Genomic DNA, 18978 nt, shown 5'->3' on the forward strand with positions numbered 1-18978 from the left:
AGAAAATATTGAACTTTGAACAAATCTAGATACATGTAGATGTCAGAAAACAGTTGAATTGATCTATTGATTATATTTATTATTTCAATCGGGTTCTTAGACGATATCAATAGTCTATTTCGGCAGATATTTATGATGACTTTGGCAATTTTTGCTGGTGATCTGAGATGGCTTCTCCAACATACGAATCACCGCAGTCACAATTAATCTAGAATGCCAATCAAACAGTTATGAAAAGAATACTTTGATATTTTGTTTTTCAAATCATATATATGTCTGCATGAATTTCAATATTAACATGTACATCAGATACACTTACCGGTACATTTGGAAATCTGTTTCACAATCTCTTATTCTGGAAGTTGCCTAATTTAATTTTTATAATCCACAGTATTTGTGTATTTAAACTCAGTATATTTAATGTATGAATTGTTTGAGTGTTAGTGGCTTCAATATCAGTAGCAAAGAAAGAACATACAAATGTGTGTCAGAAGGCAAGTTAAATAAATTATTTTGTCACTCTGAACTGGAGTGTAACAAAATATATCTACTGACCTAGATTGCTAACTTAATTAATGCATTGACTACGCTTCTATTGACATTCTGAAATCAACAAATAATTAATTATTGTCCTGCTACGACTAAACAGTAACAACCAACTTATATTTAGCTTTAATCTATTGTACACTCTGTACAGGAATTGATCTTTGCTTATTAGTGTGCTTATTATGTTGTCTGATTCCATTGTCATAATTAGAACGTTTTCTATATCTCCTTTCCATCTGTTTTTTTTCATATAATTTAGGATAATTTAATTAGAAGTCTCATTTTTGTTTTTTTATCGCGCATCTTAGAATTTGCTCACGTGAGGCACTGTCTTCATCAGCTGATGAACTTCAACAAATACAACTTCAATCCTTATTTGTACAAACTAATTAGAGTTATCGCCCCTTCTGAATATTTATTTGAAACATACACGAGTTATTTTACTATTTTAATTAACATGTAATATGTTAGAATGAAAATCAGAGCAAAAAAGTGCCTCATGTCCCCAAAACCCATTTCAAAACGATGGTGCCTACACTACACCACTACAACTCGTGAAGTAAACATGATGATCTCGAGTTCGCCAAGCCTTTGTTTGACTATACGCAAGACTGGAGTGTTATGCAGTTGACTTTGGATACATATATTGTATAATTGAATATGTGTATGCAATCTCTCTCGGAAATACCTATCTCGAAGTAGACCATTTAATTCATTTCCGGGTTGCTTTCGCTCGGTCATATACCATAGAAAGTCCACTCGTTTCGTAAAAATGGTATCTAACGAGAATGAGTGTGGTATTTTATTTATTACCTACGTTAAATTTATATTCAAGTGTAAATAAATAACAGCTTTCGTTCGTTGACAGACCAAACTGAAACCGGTTGCAAAATCTGGTTGCGCATGAATATTGATACATGCCCAAATATGGGCATATTGTTGACATTTCTATGCATACACATTAACAACATGCGCCTGCAGTTGTGTTTGCAAACAAAACAACACCGACGCTCAACATCCTTTTGAAAGACATTCTTCAACTACGGTAATTCAAGGGCCATGTTGCTTGTACGAAGGACACCTTTGAATAGTCACATTAGCGCCGCGATATTAATATCGGATTAACAGTCGGTCACTCGCACTGCCGGTGCCTGTCTGTGCAATCAAAATGGTTCGGTTTCCTTGATCTATCAGCTGAATTTATATCATGTTCGTACCATTTTGGAAGAGGGAAATCAGAGTGTTCGCCTAAGACATTCATGTTAACTGTACTGAAGACGTGAAAATCAACAAACTCAAGTCTGCTTGCATGTTAGTGACAGCTTCGAACGATCGAAGGGCAAGGTCACCACCGGAATAAGAAAAGACAACCGTGATCTAGGCCTACTCACAGCGTTTTAGTTAGAGATAGGGAATGTTATTGTTCACATTTGGGATGTTTGGGGCCACAAAATCAGAAGTCAGTCACACTTCCACGGAGTTTTCGAATGGTTAGTATCAGAACTGTTCACTTTTAGTGATCTGGTCGTGCAGTTGTGTACGTTCATTCATGAACAACACCTCCCGTAACAGCGCCACAAAATACCCTTCGAAGGGGACACTGGTGGCACAACCGGACCATCCCAAGTAAGTCTAAATATCTGTCCAGATAGTTTAAACAGACTTCATTTCACCACGCTTATCCTTTTACGTTAAATCAAATTGAAAGTTGCGAAAGTTGTCGGGTGCGTCACGCTCATGGGGAGCCTCGCTCTATTGATCGGTAGTCGTACATTGTAAATGGATATAGCTCGATTATATAATGTTGGAGAAGCTCCATGCATAACTTATATATAATGCAAACCTAATTTGATGCGTGTGACTATTGTGTTTGGTTTAATAAAGTGTTTGTAAATATCTCTCGTTCTCATTTATTTCTTCAGTTCTGCCTTGTAGTTTCAAAATGAATGACGTCTCGCGATTTTTTATGAATGTAAAAAGTAGTCCCGGTGTGACAGAGGTCACGGTTATCCAATCAAAACGGATAAAACAAGGTCAACCTTGTACGACACACGTGTGACGTACGGATTTAGTATCTTACCACCTGTATCTTCACCACGTGGGTAATAAAATGTATAATTGAATATGTGTATGCTATCTCTCTCGGAAATACCTATCTCGAAGTTGACCATTCAATTCACTTCCGGGTTGCTGACGGGAAAATGCGAATTCCAGTGTATTAGAAGTATAGTTTCGTTAGACATCAGCATTACGTATGAAATACCGTCTGTATTAGACACAGAGTGTCATTTTATTCGTTTCATTGTCATTCAGTGAAACACGGGGACTCCAAGCCTCGTTTCAATCTACGATGGAAGAGGGGAAAAGTCAGTAGGACTGTTACAAAACCTGTCAAGACATTATCGAATTTCGGTCCTCTTTTTCAACATGAGTTTTCCACTTCGTAAACAAAACTCAAAGCGTCTCGTCTGAAAATCAGTCCAGATTTTGGTAACACAAAACCTTATATGGTAATATGTAGTAAGTGGTGCTAAATAGTTTTCAGGTGTATATGTTGTTGTTCCGTGCATGAATCGTTGTATTTGTATCTGTCCAAACACACTAAATCATGTCAGATGTCATTGGCATATTTGTACAGGTTAATAAGAGAGATCAACGTAAATTTGGAATTTGGTCTTTGGGAAAAGCAGTTGATTAATTATTGTCACTTACTTGTGCAGGTTTGGTGATACTGTGTCCGAACCTTTGACTGAGCAGTTGTTTTACAAATTCCATGTATGGTCAATGTAACAACAGCGTAGTAGAAATCTTAATGTGTAAATGTTTCTATTTGTTTCCCCTTGTTCCTTCAGGTGAACAATTGACTTGTCTTTGCATGTGTTTGTGACGGGCATCACCGATGTGGCGGAATATTACCTTTTCGTGAACACCTGTATGTGATAGTGATTCATAATGTGTACCACGTGGCATGATATTTCTTTCCAGTAAACCAATTATGGATACGACAGCCTCCGGCGATGATGGACACAAATGATCACAGAAGTACAAAGAGGTAACGAGAGACTGCAATTTGACAAGGTGTAATATGGCAATCAACAGAACATGTCGGTGGTGTATTGTAAGGGTGTAAACAACCAAGGACGACTGAGGTGTGCAGTAACAAAAATGAAACTTTGGAGATGAAGCTATCTACGGTGCAGCATGGTCCAAATCAATCTCCCAATTGCAATGTGAATGTTGTCCACTCCTTCTGCAGTGCCTGGCCCACAACTTAACGGCAAACGATTTTTAGCTATAGGCGCGAGAATGTCGTCTCAGTGGACAATATGATATGTGATGATATAGTGATCCCGCCCAATATCATTACAGACCTAATTGTAAGTGTTGCCTTACACTGACGTTCGCTGACTAGGACGCCTCCAGGCACGTCCACACCTATTCAGAAAGTCCACAGTAAAAGAGATGTTGAAACAGAAGTAGCCAGTTTTACTGTCTTGGTTAAATGCTACCAAGTTAGTGAAATGTCCAGCAGCAGACAAATAGACTTGTACATATGTAAAGGACAAACCCCTTTTCATATGCATATATTCAGAAACATATATATCATAAGCATGTGTTTTGGAAAGTCCCCGCCAGACATGAAGACATCCCGTCCTTCAAATAATTTTTTTTAGGTTTAGGCCTTCCTCTTGCGTGTCAGTCAGGTTTTCAGTGTTTAATTTCTATTTCGTAATCATTATGACTGACTGTCAGATTGTTGAAGGAGCTAACCGACCATAGAGGATAGTTTGTAACTCGCATTCTGGTTGGTCCGTTAGCCTTGGTAGCGTAGTAAATCAATTAGCTAATGAATATGAAGGGCAGGGAATTTAAGATCGCAGGAACCACGTGAATGGACACAGTGTACGATTACTGAAATGCAAACCCTGGACATAGAGGATACTAATGGTAAAGCCGCACTTAGACATTTACCGAACTAAAGAAATAAAAAAAACAAATAAAGTATAGCATTAACAACAATATAATCAGTTACGAAGTACATATTCTACTTACAAACCAATATTCTCAGATGGATCCCAGGATAATGACGCTGTTGGCCGCGCCACCATCGTTGGATCCAGACCGTTGTAAACTAGATTAACAGATACCTCTGACCCACCACTTCTTATCCAAAACATGTATAAATATATACTAAAACGCAAAAGAAACGTCACTCGAGGTAACATTGCATGAGAAGTTATAATTTAAATATCTGGGTATTTTTTGTCAAAGTTCTTACGATTTAACATTACCTTGTGCGGAAAAAAATAAATTTGATGATAAAAAAACAAAGCAGATGACAATAAAACCGAGTTCCGTGCAAACTGAAATGCACATGCGTTCCCCCGTTTTTTGTCCACCCAGATCGGATAACATTCATTCGTTATTGAATTGCTACCACATGCCAAGATTGACACGAAACCAGCGACACCAAGCCCTTGGACGATTGCAAGCTGGACAAACCGCCCGGCAAGAAGCCAATGCATTTCAAATCCACGTAAGGACCATATACATGTTGCAGCATCGGTACCAGACCACCAACACTGCAGATGACCGACCACGTGGTGGAAGACCTAGGGTCACCACCCGATGTCAGGATCGTCAGATTGAGCGGCAGCATCTTCAAGATCGCTTTAATACTGCTGCAGAAACTGCTCGACAGACCATGGGGACACACCAGCCAAACATTAGTGCGGACACCGTGCTTCGACGATTGACAAGCAGACACCTCCACTGTCACAGGCCACACCGAGGACTCATTCTGACACCACGTCATCCCCGTGACAGTCTTTAGTGGGCAACACAGCACGAGCATTCGCGCAAACAGCAGCGGAGAAGAGTCCTCTTCTCAGACGAGAGCCGTTACTGTATCTCAACAGCAGATGGCAAAGAGAGAGTCTGGCGACGCCATGGAGAACGTTATTCGGATGCTTGTGTTGTTGAGAGAGACTCATGGGGTGGGGTGGAATAGGTCTTGCACAGATGGTCTGCCCTGTGGTCTTCCAGGACATCGGTCCAGGCGGAGGCGATGGTGTCACAGCGGCTTGGCACATTGATCAAGTCTTGAGACCACAGGCCAGACCTCATTTGGCACGTCGCCGCAACACCGAGTTTCAGCATGATAACGCCCGTGCCCACACTGCGAGAGCAACAAGAGACTTCCTTCAGCAGAATGGTTTCATCTTTAGTCTCAAAGCATGTTTACAGCTTTGGACAAATAAGGTTTCTCATATATCTATCCATGGTGACGTTTCCTTTGCGGTTCAGTATATTACGCGCAATAAAACTAACTATCGGCTACAACTATTTGGGTTGCCTGGCCAAATTTGAAGTTGTTATGAACTTATCATGCGGCGATGTGGTATTGGCCATTCACGATACACACGTGAGTATTGAAAGGAGGGGATCCTCCGTTCTATGTCCCTCGCGATGAAAGAATCATCGTCAAGCATTTCCTGCCTGATTGTGTTGATTTTCCATCACAAGGGATAAGTACGTATGTCAATGTTTCATCGATAAAAGCATCTTTCTTAATATACGTTCTCATTTAGTTATTGTTTTTTTAAAAGGGCAAATGGCATTAATTGATCATTTAGAATTGATGTACTTTTGGTAACTTTTCACAATCTAAGTAACTCGTGAAGATCTGGTTCAGAATAGGTCTTCAGCAACCCATACTTGTCGTACGAGGCGACAAACGGGATCGGGTGGTCACCCTCGGTGACTTTATTATTGCAGGTTATCGTATCCCAATTATGCGAATCGATGCTCATGATATCAATCACAGTATTGTCTGGTCCTGACTTGATTATTTACAGACCTCCGTCATATAGCTGAAGTATTTCTGAGTGCTGCGTTAAACAACAAACAAACACACAAACAAACACAATATAAGTTGTGTCTAATTTGTTACTGAGATTGTTTGTGGTTGTAACCAAAATAGGGATTGAAGTAGCGTATTAATTTCCCCTTGTGAGGGTATGTAAGACCACATCATTCAAACTCAGGTTATTCCAACTACTATTTAATCGTAAAATAATTGTTTGTTGAAATGATGGACATGATTTGATGACACTCGCCAACAACTATAGAGACGATGAAAATTGGTTGCTTGGTTGGTTTGTTGTTTAACGCCGCACTCAGCAATATTCCAGCTATATGACGGCGGTCTGTAAAATAATCGAGTCTGGACCAGACAACAAAGTGATTGATATCATGAGCATCGATCCACGCAATTGGGATCGATGACATGCATCAACCAAGTCAGCGAGCCTGACAACCCGATCCCATTAGTCGCCTCTTACACTTACGACAAGCATAGTCGCCTTACGGTTGCTGAAGACCTATTACACCCCGGAATCGGTCATGTATGGTCTTGTATTGCGCACCCATGTATAATGGGCCCCCTCCCCCCTCCCCGCCCCCTCTAGCGGATTCAGTATTTGGGAGAATAAAAATTCGAATGTCAAGCGCAGAAAATAATTATACCGTAGATCTACCCCTTCAGCGAATTCCGGTAAACGAACAGGTGATGAGAAACTTGGTCAGTACAAATTCGAAATTTGAAATAAAAAATCACCAGACATGTTTATTTACCGTTTAAATTGTATTTTTTGTTCTTTTAGGCAGTACTAGGTAGTACTTATACCTCTCATTTATGCACAGGGTGGTTAAAATGTCACCCTATATACATGGCACAATAATCTAAGAATCATGGTTTACTATTCATGCCATTGTCGTCACAAGAGGTTCTTAGAAACCACGGAAATATCTAAAAATGTCACCCAGAGTTACAGGTAATCACTATCTGGCCAACAATGCACCTTTGCTTAATTCCTATACTTATTATAGGCTTATATTATTTTCTTATTAAACTATACGGGAATCCAGGTAGACGATATTAAATGTTCTGTAATCCTCTTGGGAATTTTTGTTATAAATAACTCGAGTTTTAAATTGGTCGACGGTAACACTTTTCAATCTTTCGTTCTTTCAGCCTGTGATGGACTTGATGTTATTGAAGAAGACGTGTCATAATTCCGGATTCTGAAATCGAGTAAATAACTGCAACTGGATACATATTCCACCCATCCATCCATCACTGACTAGTGTTGCATGCCTGGCATCAACTTGTTCATGTTCAAAACTTACATACTTGCTTACTGAGCCGCTGTAACGTTACGTCAACAGGTCTGGCTCATTTCGGATGACATTCTCGCACTCGCCGATGTTCTGAGATTGTTAGCCTGCATTTGATAAAGTAATTGAATAATATGCAACAGCACGTTAATTATGTACTGCATATTGTGTTTGTATCAGTGTAAGTGATACAGGGATACATTTTTTTGGGGTGACAGCCGCTAGAAATTTCCAACGTTAGGCATTGGATCAACAGACGTTTGCAGTAAATTAGATTATGGGTGAGAAAGAGAATAATTACTAACTCGAAAGTCGGAAATACGGTTTCTTTCATTTCCCTCACTGGGGACAACGTTGCTCCTTAGTTACTGTCACTGTATTCCGCCTATTACTGATATCCCATTATTTTGGTCGCAACAACGATGCTGTAAAATTGTTTTACTTTCAGTAAAATGAATGTTTCAGCATAGATTTGACGTACATAAATGTACGGTATTCTGAAAAGTAAATTGGAAGGTAGCTTTGCGTTGCCTTACTTCAAAGTATGTGTATTTCGGAACGGTTTGCGAGGTTACAAATTTAGAATTTTTGTGTGATTAGATTGATATTTATGTACGTATGTTATAATTCAAAACCTTTAATACTAAGTTATGCGTACAGTAAGTCTTGAATTTCGACATTTTGCAAAATGCTCAGGTCTGCATATAGTTGATTTATGATAAATGTTTATAGGACATATTTAGAATTATTGTGTGATCCGATTGATATTTATGAGCGTGTGTCATTGAAAACCTTTTTTTCAGTAAGATAAGCATACAGTAAATCTTCGGTTAAGACATTTTGCAATAAATTTATATTCATGTAGGTTTCGTCATTAAACAGACCGCCTCCGTGGTCTTGTGGTAGAGCGTCCGCCCGGAGAGCGGAAGGTCTGGGGTTCGATCCCCGACCGCGTCATTCCAAAAGACGTTAAAAGATGGTACTTGTTGTTACCCTGTCTGGCGCTCGGCATTAAGGGGCTAAAAGGACTGGTCGGCTCGGAGTCAGTATACTGTGTCTGAGTGGGGTATTCATGTTAAACTGCGGCATGGTATCTCAGTGAGCTAGCACTATAAATCGGCATCAGTCCGGACTAGAACAAGCAGCCATACAAACACACACATGTACATGCACGTCGCTATATAAGTGCGATAAATTTGGACGCGACGTTAAACCCAATTCACCTCACCTCACCTCATTAAACAACATTGTTTACTAAGATATGCAAACAGTTAATTTTGAATTTCGACTTTTTGCAAGATGCTCTGGTCTGCATATTTTTTATTCATAATGTTTTTTAAATAGTTCAGTGTCATATTTGAAATTATTGTGTACATAAATTGATACTTATGTAGGTTTGGCATTGAAAACAATATTTACTAAGATAAGCATACAGTAAATCTTCGGTTTAGACATTTTGCAAGATGTTCTGGTCTGCATATTGTTGATTGATAAATTTTGCAAATAGTTTCGGGTCATATTTAAAATGATTGTGTATAAACATTGATATGCATGTATGTGTGTCATTGAAAACCTTGTTAACCAAGATGTGCATGCAGTCAATCTTGAATTGCGACATTTGGCATGACGCTCTATTCTGCATATAGTTGCTTGATCACTTTTGAAAATAGTTTAGCGTTCATATTCAAAATTATTGTGTAAATGAATTATTATTTATGTAGGTGTGTCATTAAAAGCATTGTTTACTAAGATATGGAGAGGAGATCGTTTCAGTTGTTAACGAAAAGAAATGATTCTTTAAAAGACATCTGATATGCGGACAGTTTCGCGCCCATACCAACTGGCTGCAGAGTATGTTCTCCGCCTTTGTCGTTTGTCGTAGAAACTGTTCACTGTGATGTTAATTTCCAAATACAATTTTTATTGAACTAGAGTCCTGTAATCAACTGCGAATTGTTTATAACTATTCAATATTTAAAAACAAACTGCAAACAAGGCAAAAAGTGAGCAGGGCCCCCTTATACCCCCATCTCAACTCCAACATCAACAGAAGAGAACTTCTTAAATGTTTGAGCCAGTTTCTCTTAAAAAGCACAATGATATATCATAATAATGGCAGTGTTCGAAATACCTGCCTGCCCGACCGTCCGAGACGGGTTGATTTCAACTCGGGCTGCCAGATTTTCAAATCCCCCTGCCCGACGGTCGGGTTATATTTCATATGTGACAATATTCTAAATAATTCCCGATGATAAGCATTAATTCACATGTAAAGATGAATGATAAAATGTAACCAAAAAGAAACCCCGTTAGCTTTTAGACAACCTAACATTTAGCGATGCGCTTATGCTACAAGCAATCAGTTTTCATATTTTTAATTAAATTATCCTGAGAAACATATGATTATAGTGGGCAGGCAGGTTTTGGTCAGGGCTGGCAAGTATTTCAGCTAGACAGTCCTGTGGTCTGGCGGAAATTTTTGGGAGTTTCATACCCTGGTAATGGCATGATTCAAAGATGCACTGGTGCATCATCGACAAGCTTGGCCGGATACGGTACTTGACATGAAAAATGAAACATCCATTATCGAAGTCAAACTTTGCACTGCACCTCTACTACTGGTACTGAAACTACCCCCAATTGGAAAATAATCCATGAGTAAATGTTAAATTTATTAGTCGCACAGATGTTAATTAAAACAAAATTCAATGTTTAAAACATGTGAAAATCGTATCTTTTCAGAAAATAAACATATACACACTATTGATAGAGAAAGTATTCACGAAGTTTAAAATGAATCTATGCATTCGTTTTCGAGTCGCACAAAGGAAGGACGGACGGAATTCCTTTGAAAACTACATATTTCCGGACCCGTGAAGATCCTGGGTAGAATAGGTCTTCAGCAACCCATGCTTGCCGTAAAAGGCGACTATGCTTGTCGTAAAAGGCGACTAACGGGATCGGGTGATCAGGCTCGCTGACTTGGTTGATACATGTCATCGGTCCCAATTGCGTGGATCGATGCTCATGATATCAATCACTGGATTATCTGGTCCAGACTCGATTATTTACAGACCGCCGTCATATAGCTGGAATATTGCCGAGTTCGGCGTAAAACAACTAACCAGATATATAATCAGTAATCAGTAATTCAGTACATATAATCCAGACATTATCGTTCTTCGGGTAACTACTTTTGTTTTCACGTTATAAGAAAACAATAACGTTTTTGAGGAAATATTGTTCATGAAAAGAACGTTTTCTTTTCGTGTTGCTCCATGCAATGTTTTGCGCATAAATCAGTTTTCTTATTTATCATAGCTCGTTGTTAAATGTAGTTTTCAGATAAAACTTAAATAGTTAGTTGGCCAGTCTGCACTGGTACAATGACGTCGTAATATCATGACAAAGGTAACACACAATATGATGCTAGTTTACCTCCTTCACAGCTATTTTTAATACAAAAGTTCTTTTCACTTTTGTATTTGTTTTTACAATTATTTCAATAATGTTGATGTTATTCACATTTAGATTAGGAAATGATCTCTTCCAAAAGGAATTATATTTCTTTTAGAACATGTTTATTATAACTATAGCACTTTTTATTTTTTAATTGTTATTCATTTTAATCATTGGCGCTTAGTTATGGATAAGTGTACCAGTATAGTTTCCATTTGGGAAAAGGTATGTTGTTGTGTTTCACCGTGAACTGTCCCGCACTATCTTAGTTTTGTTGGTATGGATTTCTAAACCGGAGTAGTATGCATAGAAAGATTTGGATGTTATTTTGGAAAACGTTTCTTCTGCAGTGTACAGTTCTGTCTAAAATTAAAATATGTTACTAATATCCTTTCACACAAAACGAAAATGAACAACAATAATCAAAGGTATGCTGTATACTATATTTTAACTATATTATGTTAACACAAATTCTTCTATTTCCAGCCTGATGTGGATAATTCCAGGGTACATGAATTAAAAACTTATAGGTATCCCCAATTGCCATTACGTATCCCATTTTCGAAGCAAAGTAGAACCAACCAACAAATGGACTTCTTATTAAGAGCTCTGATTACGAGATTAATGTGAGCTGATGACAGTAAAGCTATTGTTAAGTCGTTTTAAGTGTGTCCATGTCGAAACGATAATCAATATATCATAAGAATAACGGGGAAAAAGTCAAGAGACAGATTTTGATTCAACAGATTGTCAGCTGCTGCTTACCTCATTGTGCCCCCGGGGATATCATATGGTTATTCTTTTATATGTTTCATGTGCGCATATTCGAGTGCCATCAATGTGAATTTTAACCTGACTTTTACATTTTTCTGACTGCTTTCTTTTCAATAAATGTGTATTAGACACATTCACTTTGTATTGTTTTTTATACTGTTTCTGTTTATGTCCGTTTATTTAAGAACTGACTACTATAATTATGTTTGGCCTTTCTAGAGGTGTGCACTTTACGTAAATCCGCTTCGTTTATACCTCCATAAATGCAAAAATTATGCTAGTTAATTCTTAAAAGTAAACAAAGACAACAACAATAACTTCCCACACTGCTCATTAACACAAGACAACTGTTCAAAATGAATGGAATCGTTCAGCGCAATAATCGACACAAGCAACGAGACAAATGTCAAGCATTTCAATCTCATGTTCAACCCCGCCCACACTATTATCAGCAATTCGCGACCCGTGAAGATCCGGGGTAGAATAGGTCTTCAGCAACACATGCTTGCCGTAAAAGGCGACTATGCTTGTCGTAAAAGGCAACTAACGAGATCGGGTGGTCAGACTCGCTGACTTGGTTGATGCATGTCATCGTATCCCAATTGCGTGGATCGATGCTCATGATGTCAATCACTGGATTGTCTGGTCCAGACTCGATTATTTACAGACAGCCTACATATAGCTGGGATATTGCTGAGTGCAACAATCAAACAAAACATGGATAAGAGATATCAGAATTTGTTAATATCTACCTTTGCATTAGATCTCTAATGTGATCAGGGCAGTTGATAACAAAGCGGATAAAGACAATCTAGTGATTGACATCGATGCTCATGATGTCAATCACTGGATTGTCTGGTCCACTCCGATTATTTGTAGACCGCCGTCATACAGCAGGAATATTGCTGAGTGCGGCGTTAATCAACAATCAAACAAACAAATAAAGCATTCGCACGTCATGCCGAAGACCTGGGTTCGATTTCCAACGTAGCTCAATATGTGAAACATATTTGTTGTGTCGCCTTGCGTGATATTACTAGAATATTGCCAAAAGTGGTGACAAACCATATTGACTCACCATAATGGATGTTCTAATGAGAGATTTATGATAACTTTTTGGTGGTGTCACTACAAAACCAAGAATACGACTTTGAACATTCAGAAAAAAGGGTGTATTAATGTAGGGTTATCTAGTTTATGCATCACAATATTTTTGTCACTAGGTAGGTACGTAAGTACTGCGCCACTTTTAACTTTCCACTGGCATGTGAATGACTCGTCCTCAGTCAAGCTAAAATAATGTTAAAACTAACTCGCTCACTACTTACTGATACCAGATGCAATATTATGAAAATCATTTTCCGTTTCTAATAGGTCATATTGGAAGCCTCCAAGTCGTTCTCAGTGACATCGAGGTTCTCAGTGGAAATTCAAACCGCCACTTTACCGCCTCCGTGGTAGAACGTCCGCCTGGAGAGCGGAAGGTCCGGGGTCCGAGCCCTGGCCTCGTCATGCCAAAAGACGTTAAAAGATGGTACTTCTTGTTACCCTGTCTGGCGCTCGGCATTAATGGGCTAAGACAAGGACTGGTCGGCTCAAATTGTGTGAGTGGCGTGTTTTATCAGGAGAACCAGACATCGCCTAGTGTTATCAATGATTTTAAGTGATGTACGACCCGTGAAGATTCCGGGGTAGAATAGGTCTTCAGCAACACATGCATGCCGTAAAAGGCGACTATGCTTGTCGTAAAAGGCGACTAACGAGATCGGGTGGTCAGGCTCGCTGACTTGGTTGATGCATGTCATCGATCCCACTTGCCTGGATCGATGTTCATGATGTAAATCACTGGATGGTCTGGTCCACACTCGGTAACTATAGTGGAACGAGTGGAAGTTGAACAGGATGGATAAACAAGAGAGGGGATATCACAGGCACTTGAACTTATCATGAAGTTTAAAATCATTTTCTCCAAAAGGGATGACGATTTAGGACACTCAACTATGGTTGAACACAGGATAGACTTCCATTTTAAACAGAGACACCGTCTAATTCCCCCTGGCATAGTGAAGTAAAGAGCCATCTTCAAGATGATTTGTCTGCTGTAGTTATCCGACCTTCACATAGCCCATGGGCCTCTAATGCTGTCTTGGTTAAGCGGTCAAGGACAGTTATGCACTTCCGCGAAATGAAAAACTTCTTGATTGTCTGTGAGGAAAGAAATACTTCTCTGTTCTTGACATGAAAAACGGATACCATCAGGTTGAGATGGCAGAAGAACATAAACAGACGACAGTTGTTACAGTTGGTCCGCTAGGGTTTTATGAATATTATAGAGTGCCTTTTGGATTATCTAACGTTCCAGCCACATACCAAGAACTTATGGAAGATGTTTGGAAGGACTCCACTAGAAGATTTGCCTGATAAATTTGGATAATCTCATAATCTTTTCTAAGAACTATCAGAAAAATGTAGAATGGCTTGAGCTTGTTTTCAGACGTCTTCAAGAATGTCGACGTAAGCTTGCAAATTCTTAAGTACGAAGTTAGGTTATGTTGGATATATCGTATCATCAGCTGATCCAGACAAGATTGATAAGATCAGACAGTGGCCAACACATACCACTCCAGAGCCAGAGGAGATAAGACACTTTCTTGGATTCGCTGGTTATTATCGGAAATTCTCCAAGATTGCCAGACCACTATCAGACCGTCTGCCCAAGACATCTTTAAAGAAGCACAGTATAGCCAAATCGGAGGTTCAACAGGAATAGTATTGGGGATAAGCACAAGAGGACGCTTTCCACCAGTGTTTGGATATGCTAATATCTCAAAACCATTTGAACTGCATACGGACACAAGTACACAAAGCCTTGGATATGTTTTCTCTGGAGAGTGAAAACAAATTCCTTGATGAAAGGTAATTTGTAATAACTGGTATTACCCAGAATAAGTGAATTTGTAACTATAAACATGAACACCACTTTAGGTCATATAAACAACAAGTCAAGACAATAGTCTCTCAATTCACTTGGAGTTGAGCGGAAAGGCAAAGAGCTGGTAGAGAGAATGGGTGACCCTCTAGGGTGTGACGACTGTTCAGATGCACATGACTGTGGAGGTACATAGACAGTTGGTCCCTCTTCGGAGGTAGACCATATCTCCTGAACCCCTTCTGTTGACAAGTGTTGATTTCGGTATCAACTGAATCTGTGTGAAGCGCCTGCTGTGAGAGTTCCCATAGAATTGTTGGTTTACGAATATTTAACTCATGGGTCTGAGCGGAAACTTAGGTGATAGTCCTAATTCAGATCATAAGGTCAATCAAGTGCATAAGGACTGCAATTTTGTGTGGTACCTTGTAGCATTAAGCAAGTCTCACACTATAGGAAGTCATGTGTAACTGGGTGCCAATCATCTTGTGAATATGACACCTTGGGCCGCGGACTTTAGATTTGAAATCATCAATATAGAGATGCACAATATCCCCAAAGTGTTCGAGTGTTCACTATAGGGATGGTTGGCACAATGCTTGGCATGTTGATCCTCCAAATGTTGGAGGTCCGATAGTGGAATTGGGAGGTGGAGAACTGATCTCATTTCTCCAGCAGATAGACCACCTGATCAAAATCGTGAGTTGAGTCGTGAGACAGCTGATGCGAGTGTAATCAAAAAGAAACTGCACACCCTAACGGATCCTGATGAAGTATTTCAAAGTTGTTGGATAGCCTGTTCAACTACCGGATTTTTATTAACATTCTTACTTCTTCCCAATTCTAAAGCAATGTTATATTTAGCCAACGGTGTGTCATGGACCAAAGACTAGAACTCAGGAGCGGGGTCATCAAGTACGTCACTCCTTGGTCCATCAAGGGGATTTAAGAGAAAGCTGAGTACAGACAATGCATCCTGCAACTTTTCATGTCTCTCGTTCTCGACCAAATGGGCATGGAAGGCCTGTGGAATGGCCTGCCATATCCTCCTCAAATCCTGTGCCAAGTCACGGACGTTATCTGGAGGATGTGGAAGACGACGCAGACGGCGCTCCATTTCATCCCACACATGCTCTATTGGGGAGAGATCTGGAGAATTTGCAGGCCATGGCAGTAACATGACATTGTTATGGTGAAGAAAATCCATTGCGACCCTAGCCGTGTGAGGACGAGCGTTGTCCTGTTGAAATGTCAATCCCGGGCCATGACGTTGCAGGAAAGGAATGACAACAGGCCTGAGAATCTGATCTCTGATCACCGGTGAGATTGCCCTGAACAACCACCAAAGGGGTTCGGTGCCGTGCTGTAACCCACCCCAAATCATCACAGAGCCACCTCCAAAACGATTCCTCTCCACAATACAGTTGCGTGCATAACGTTCTCCCAAACGCCGGTAGACACGTTGGCGCCCGTCACTGTGGGAAATGTTGAACCTCGCGATCGATTCATCTGTAAAGACAACATTTCTCCACCATATTCGAGGTTGGCGAACATGATTTTGACACCATCTTAGACGGTTGACTCGATGACGGTGTGTCAGGATGGGACGTATGACAGGGCGTCGTGGTCGAATCCCGTACTGACGTAAACGATTCCTGACAAGTGTTGGGATGGATACGGCGCAGTCCAGGAATTGTCTGGGACGTCGTTACTGCCGCTTGGAACCTGTGTCGGAGATGTTTAACTCGAATCCATCTGTCCTGTCTTGGCGTCGTTACTCGGGGACATCCTGAACGTGGGTGGTCGGCAACGTCATTTGTGTTCTGATAACGCATCGCCAATGCCGATATCGTGTTACGATGGCATTGGAAATGTGTTGCCACCTGTTGTTGCCTCATTCCCGCTCGGATCATTCCAATGGCTTCATGACGCTGTGTATCTGTCAATCTTGGCATGATTTGCTCGTGACATGCTTGTGTCTGCGCCTGAGAAGTTTTGGATTTTTGAATGACCACAGATCATGCTTTCCAAAGTGACAGCGAGTTTTGAGTTGCACATGCTGTGTACAGCTGCACAGGATGCACGTGCAGTAACACATTGAACGTCCATAGGCCCCCATCAATAACGTCATATCGCATGGCACGTGCATGAGCGTTTGAATGTCTCCAATAATTGCTGTGTTCAAACCTATATTTCATATATATACGGTGTGCCCTTATATCTATATTTTCTCCGTGCACAGTTTCTTTATATGGCTATATATCTAGGTTTTGCGTCATGTTCATACAAGATATGCTATAATTTGATTCCTCCATGGCGGCCATATTGGAGTTGGCAGTCATATTGGATTTGTTTGGGTGGTCCCATATCTGAAGATATTTGGAATGTCTTTACTTACTATGCCAAGTTTCATGCTTTTATTACAAGAAGAAGAAGTCTTTATTTGTACCAAGGCCACTGGCCCATATACAATACATATATATAATAGTGTGGTACATGAAAAAAGGTAATGTCAGGTACAAATTTACAGGTTTACAGGCTTTTCATAATTACGTCTTCTTTCATAGCTGTAATACAGGTATTTACATAGTTTTCCAAGTAATTGTTTACACGAAGATGACAGTAGCGTTTTAAATTTATGCATATTTGGATTATTGCAAAATGTTGTTGGTAAATACAGATGTCTAATATCGTTGTAATATTCACATTCTAAAGTAAAATGATATTCATTCTCTATACTTGTTTCACATATGGGGCAGAGTCGTAAACGTAAGTCAATATCAGCCCATCTACCTTCGTTTACCTTAAGTCTTAGTAGCCCGGCTCTAAGCCTTATCAAAACATTTCGATATTTTATTTCAGTAATAATGGAAAGGTATTTTTCTGGTTCCAGGAGACTTTTAAATTCTTTATACAGAATGTACCTAGAACTAGCCTTGATAGTACTATTCCATGATTGGTAGAACATATTTATCAAAACGTTTTTAAAACTATTCATGAATAATGGTTTGTCGCCAACAGCTTGTCTGAGCCAAACTACTCCGAATCCGTGAGAAAATAATATGGAACGAATAGAAGAAGCATAGTTATGACGACCACACTTGACGTTATATACAAGCATATTATAAGATTTTCTTGGTATCCTCTCTTCGTCTATTTCAATCAGTTTTAGCCAATACTTTACAGAACGACACATAGCATTTACATGTAGTGGGTACCGACCGCATTCCCCATACACAATAGCATTTGGGGTTTGCAAACCAACGTTAAGAAACTTCTTACAAGCCATCATATGCACTTGTTCTATTTGTTCAAATCTGTCTACACCCCATATTTCCGCACCATATAAAAGAATAGGTTGAATCTGAGTATCAAATATTTTAAAGAAAACTGAAGTGTCAACAAAACCAATCTTCCGTAGATTGCGAAATATTTCCATTAAAGCTCGTTTACCCCTTGATGCTAGATCTGAAACCCATTGGTTCATCTTTGATGTATATGAGAATACAAACCCAAGATATCTATAGGAGTTGGCGGTTGAAATACGTTTGCCTTTATAGAACCATTTCTCATGAACAGATAACCGCCCTCCTCTTCTAAATACAACAACACTCATTTTTTCTAAATTAACCGTTAATCCATGTGAATCTGCAAAGTTATCAAGAATATTAAGTTGGTTCTGTAAACCAGTTACTGTGTCAGAGACATCGTCGGCAAACAATAATAATAATATTTCAAACAAGTCAGGAAATAATTGTACGCCGTGTTTCCCATGTGATGAAACATCATTTGACAGTTCATTGATGAAAAAGGAAAATAATAGAGGGCTTAATATACAGCCTTGTTTAACTCCGTTAGGACAATCAAAATATTCTGTATAAATGTTATCATTACATCTCACACACGCTTTCACGGAGGCATAGATTCCCTTAAGTGCTCTCATCATCTTTCCACCCAAGCCTACATCGTGCAGACACTCCCATAGTTTAAGATGATTTACTGAATCAAAGGCTTTTTTAAAATCCACAAAAGCAACGTATAATTTCCCTTTTCTTTTCGATAAACATTTGTTAACAACGTGAATATGTGGT

The 18978-nt window shown here is 39.4% G+C and overlaps 1 protein-coding gene across 1 annotated transcript; it reads right to left on the minus strand.

Moving 5' to 3' along the window:
• Window positions 1-17391: 17391 nt before the first annotated feature.
• Window positions 17392-18467, minus strand: LOC139480321 (uncharacterized). The gene has a single exon (XM_071263375.1). The coding sequence runs from the start codon at window positions 18372-18374 to the stop codon at window positions 17412-17414; it is 963 nt and encodes a 320-aa protein (XP_071119476.1). The 5' UTR covers window positions 18375-18467; the 3' UTR covers window positions 17392-17411.
• Between the last annotated feature and the right edge of the window lie 511 nt (window positions 18468-18978).

This window comes from Haliotis cracherodii, unplaced genomic scaffold (assembly GCF_022045235.1).
Source record: "Haliotis cracherodii isolate W230 unplaced genomic scaffold, xgHalCrac1.p SCAF_4, whole genome shotgun sequence".
Taxonomy (NCBI): Eukaryota; Metazoa; Mollusca; class Gastropoda; order Lepetellida; family Haliotidae; genus Haliotis; species Haliotis cracherodii.